Source organism: Phalaenopsis equestris, unplaced genomic scaffold (assembly GCF_001263595.1).
Source record: "Phalaenopsis equestris unplaced genomic scaffold, ASM126359v1 Scaffold000276, whole genome shotgun sequence".
NCBI classification, from domain to species: Eukaryota; Viridiplantae; Streptophyta; class Magnoliopsida; order Asparagales; family Orchidaceae; genus Phalaenopsis; species Phalaenopsis equestris.
This window is the reverse complement of record NW_018164718.1, coordinates 607,407-612,192: the sequence shown is the minus strand read 5'-3', so window position 1 is coordinate 612,192 and position 4,786 is coordinate 607,407. Positions and strand designations below refer to the sequence as shown.

The window sequence follows — 4,786 nt, the reverse complement described above, 5'->3', positions numbered from 1 at the left end:
ACCTAGTTCAATTCTCCACATTTTGGTCCTTTTCGCTCCAAATTCGCTCATTTTTGCATCTTTTTGCTTCAATGACCCTAATTCATCATTCCTGTAACAAAACATCAAAAATAATTTTCTTTAAAGTGCAATAACATCAAAAACAGTATAAAATAGGTATGAAAATCTCAACATATTTTTCTTTGATCACATTTATATAGATACCACTTAATTCTTATGTATTTACATATCCAATACAAAAAATTTATTTTTCGTATTCATAGCTAAAATTATGTAAATTTTATTAGTTTTTTAAATTTAACATAATTTTTTTTATAAATATTATATTAATATTATATATTTATTATTTTATTAATTCAAGACAAATTGAGCTAAACATGAAAAAACAAAATTTTGTTTGTGTTCAACTAGCCGAACACGATTTGTGTGCAACCAATGAGCTTTTTTGATAGCCCTACTTATAAAAGTATCATGTCTAAATTGTTAGTTGAACAAGATGAGAATTTAGAATCAAGTAAGAGATGTTCCTTTTTCAATACATTTTAATTATGCCATCAAGGAATGAGAGCATTCTGATTTTGATGCTTGAGAATGTTTTAGGAACACTTTTGGTCGGCTATCATTGTGGTCACCAAAATTTCAACAATCTTGTTGTCAGTTGAGCAATGGAAGAACACGGAATTAAAAAGCTGAGTATGTGAACTCTGCTTAACAAAGTTAGTCAAATGCTGTCCATTGTGGTCTGGTAGTGGCAACTGCACTGCCGCAGTACCAAACAGATCTTGGTAATTATTATATTTTAATTACCATTTTCACTTTTTTTACGTGTAGCGTTGCACTTAGTACATTTATATGATATTCTATCTTAATATAAAAATGTGAACTTGTAGCACTCTAGTCTGTAATTTGTTTCATATAAGCTCAGGATAATGATCTCTGTATGGCATATTGCAGCCCATGCACATGAAAAATTAAAGTAGCTTTTGCTTTATTTAAAATAACTTTTTCTTTTTCTTTTTACCTTAATTTCTAGATTAAGTAACACTTTTATAGTATGTTATTCTTATTGTATTACTTTTGTTTCTCTTTTATCATGGTGCTTTTTTTCTTTGCATGTTCATATCTTTGTATTCGTCATTAGATTATTCTTTGTATATATATCATTTTTATCTGGGGTTACCATCCTATTGCCAGTTTTATCAGATGATGGCAAATTTTTACTTGCTGCACGCAAATGTCGACATGCTACCTGCACTGACTATCTAATCTCAATAGATGCTGATGACATGTCGAAAGGAAGTGGTGCTTATGTTGGGAAGTTGAGGTATGCTTAAACCTAAATATGCAAGGTTTATGATTTATTGTAGCATGGTGATCAGTATTTTCAAGTTAGAGTGCTTGATGATATGTATGAACTTCTTCTTAGAAATGTATTGATGTCAACAACTACTTGATGAGCAGGGAATGAGTGGGCTTTATGCGGATGAAATATGGTTCAGTTCGACAATATTGTGTTGTGCTTTGTTATTTTGTACTAGATGCGTTTTTCCATGAAGTAAAACATATGCTTGCTTGGTGAACTTCTTATCTAAAGTGTTATGATAGGTGATATTATTTGGTAGAAAAAGTTGCTAGAGTAATATGAATTGATCAAATGGCTAAAATAGACATTATTATAAGTAACAAATAGATAATCTTCATTTATTTAATAAGGTATTGTGTATTATTGTGAGATTATTAATTAATAATTATGCACATATGAAGTGAATCAACTTATAATATTTAATAATATATTAATTATAACATAATTTATTTTGTAATAATAATAGGCAAATTTTTTTATAAAAAATAATTTTATAGAGTACATTTATCACAGGAGTATCTCACATGATAGTTAAGAAGGAATGAGCATAATTAAGGGAATGTTTGAGGACATTTGCACGTATCATAAAATCAAAAGGGCAATTTTGGCTTGAATTTTTAAAAAACACCTTTTAACACAACCGATAATGTTAAAATTGATTCTGTTGCTAAAAAGCATGATCAGCTAAGAGGTATACACGCATTTACTTTCCTAAATATGGTTTCATGTCACTTGAACACTTTTAGTAGATTAGTTACGATAGTAAATACTCCCAAAAATTAAATTAATTGGTGTCTTTTGAACTTTTAATCAGTTCACTTTATTGAACCATGTGTTCTTGTGGCTCCTTATTTTAATTCTAGCTTTTTGACTGCGGACATCTATGTTCAGTCTGCCTTGATATTGACACTTGCTCAAATTATATTTGTTCACATTACCTGCATGGCCAATTAACCAATGTGCTTTTCTGCCAGTAGCAGAAATAGAATAGAATCATGTGTGGATAATTTTTGTTGCTTCAGTAGTTGTAAGTCATTCTAGTCGCTTTAAATAGAGTTTGTTGAAAGCATCCATATTATGTTTCTAGACAACCTACAAGAAGCCAATAATTTTTTTGTCATGAAATTGGTGATCGATGTTATGTACTGGTTATCATTATTATATAATATTGAACGTCTGACCAAGTTAAGCGTTTTCAGGGTTATGTGGTGTTAATTTTAATTTGGAAAAATGGAAAACATAAATTTTTAATTGTATCTTTTGATGGTATGATTTATTTCGTAAATCAATGATATAAACTTATTTTTTGCTCTCAGCTCATTTACTCTTTGGCAGATCAAATTTTCTGGGCAGAAAATTTACAGTTTATGATTCTCAACCTCCCCCTACTGAAGCCATGCTCTCAAAATGTCATTCCACACGTCTTCTAGGCTCTAAACAAGTCTCTCCAAGGATCCCTGCTGGAAACTATCCGGTTGTACACATTGCTTATGACTTGAATGTATTAGGCTCTCGGTGAGGATTGTTTTTTCTTGGAGCACATCTTCTTTTATAAGAAACAATGAGTTGTGTGCTAGAACTACCAACTAAAGTCTTATACAGGTTTCTTCTGTTTGTGGATGGTAGGGGCTTCCTTATTTATGACAAGCTTTCTGAATTCTTGAAAACACAAAACTAAGCATTGCCTTGTTTCATTCTCAAGCATCTTCATGGATCTCTTCTGTTCTGCAGATCTTGTTGAATGATTCAGATGCCACTGCTTAGTTTGCTTCAAATTAATGTTATGCTTGTGATGTAAAAAATGGGGGATAAATGGATACTGTTATTGGGAAAAATATGTTCAGTTCACAACAATGGACGTAAAATGCTTAAAAATATATTATAATCAGTTAAACTTTATAGGCATATGTTAACATTGGCTGTATGACCAGATGTCCCAGGAGAATGCACTGTGTCCTGGATTCTATCCCTGCCACTGTAATGGAACCTGGTGGAGTAGCGCCCATACAAACTGACTTTCCTCGTAACAGCATTGATTCCATCTCATCAATTCCATTTTTTAGGTTCAAATCATCTCGTATGGATAACTTCTCTGGCCTTTCAAATACTCAGCAGGAAGTAAATTTGATTTTAAAAAACAAAGCTCCAAGGTGGCACGAACAGCTTCAATGTTGGTGTCTAAATTTTCGTGGGCGGGTGACAGTTGCATCAGTGAAGAATTTTCAGCTGGTTGCTGAAGATAATGGAATCGACGGGCAGAATAATAATGATGTGATTCTCCAGTTTGGGAAGGTTGGGAAGGATTTGTTCACTATGGATTATCAGTATCCAATATCAGCTTTTCAGGCATTTTCTATCTGCCTGAGTAGCTTTGATACCAAACTAGCCTGCGAGTAAGGGGTGTGTCTGGTTTCCCCTGGATGCGATTATATAAGTACTTCATCATAATAAAGCATTAACTGAAGTACATAGGGATTTTCATGTGTCACGAGGTAATTATGTTTTGATTGGAAGTTAATGTGTTTCACTATGATGGATTGATAAACATTCATTCATATTAGATTGAAGTTATAAATGAATTATAAGCAGCTTATATTATGAATTTACAAAATTCAACCCAAGCCAACTTTGCTTCCCATTTTGCTTGACCTTTTAAGAGGACTGCTGTTCCAAACTGTCATTTTACTCTGTTGATAATGATAAAATACGCCTACATCATGCCTTGATTATGATTTTTATTTTACCATATTCCTGCAATACTTAAGAGGAAATAATGAAATTTTTTTGCTCAGAAAAACAATCTCAAATAGTTGGAATAAGTCTAATGTCAATGATAGTGGAGCCATTGCTACTTGTATTAGTTTTTGTTGCTACTTATATTAGTTTTTGTTTTGCTCTCTGCCTGATTTGGTTGGTTTTAATGTATAATAGTTGTAGATTTTTATCTTTGAAGTACAAAATAAATCATCAAAAGAAATAATTGTCTTGGATTAGATGATAGAATTCAAGATATAAGATGTTGCTAATTTCTTAAGGTTGTTTGTTATTAGAGGAAAATTGAATTTCTGTAGTTATATCAAACTTGATATGAGATAAGGTGGTTAGTTGCTTAAGCAAATTTGCCATAGAAGTCTTATGAGATTATGAAATATATTATACATGGATTAAAAGGCTTGATGTTGAAATGAGAAGGTACAAAAACCTATCTGGCAAACATACTTTGATTTTAAGAAAGTGGTGAGAAATAAATATTATTTGAGATTTATAAGGTTTTAATAAAGCTAGAAACCTTACAATGACAGCAGGAAGCAAAGCAAAGCTATAACCCTTGATGCTTTTATATAACCAGCTATGTATTAGGGAAGGAGAAAGGGAGATGCATATTTGTGAAATGCTAAAGTTTATACTCGCTAGAAATATATG

The 4,786-nt window shown here is 31.7% G+C and overlaps 1 protein-coding gene across 3 annotated transcripts in view; it reads left to right on the top strand.

Annotated features, from left to right (window-relative positions):
* Window positions 1–4,052, top strand: part of LOC110024820 (tubby-like F-box protein 6) — a 10,163-nt gene extending 6,111 nt beyond the window's left edge. Inside the window, exons 3-6 of one of the 3 annotated variants that reach the window (XM_020724985.1) lie at window positions 1,195–1,324; window positions 2,699–2,875; window positions 3,294–3,353; window positions 3,427–4,052. In XM_020724985.1, coding sequence (XP_020580644.1) covers window positions 1,195–1,324; window positions 2,699–2,875; window positions 3,294–3,353; window positions 3,427–3,760 — 701 coding nt within the window. In that variant the 3' untranslated portion in view covers window positions 3,761–4,052. Of the gene's footprint in view, window positions 1–1,194; window positions 1,325–2,698; window positions 2,879–3,293 lie in introns of all 3 variants that reach the window. The other 2 variants (XM_020724984.1, XM_020724983.1) reach the window with 2 other exon arrangements.
* Window positions 4,053–4,786: the final 734 nt, after the last annotated feature.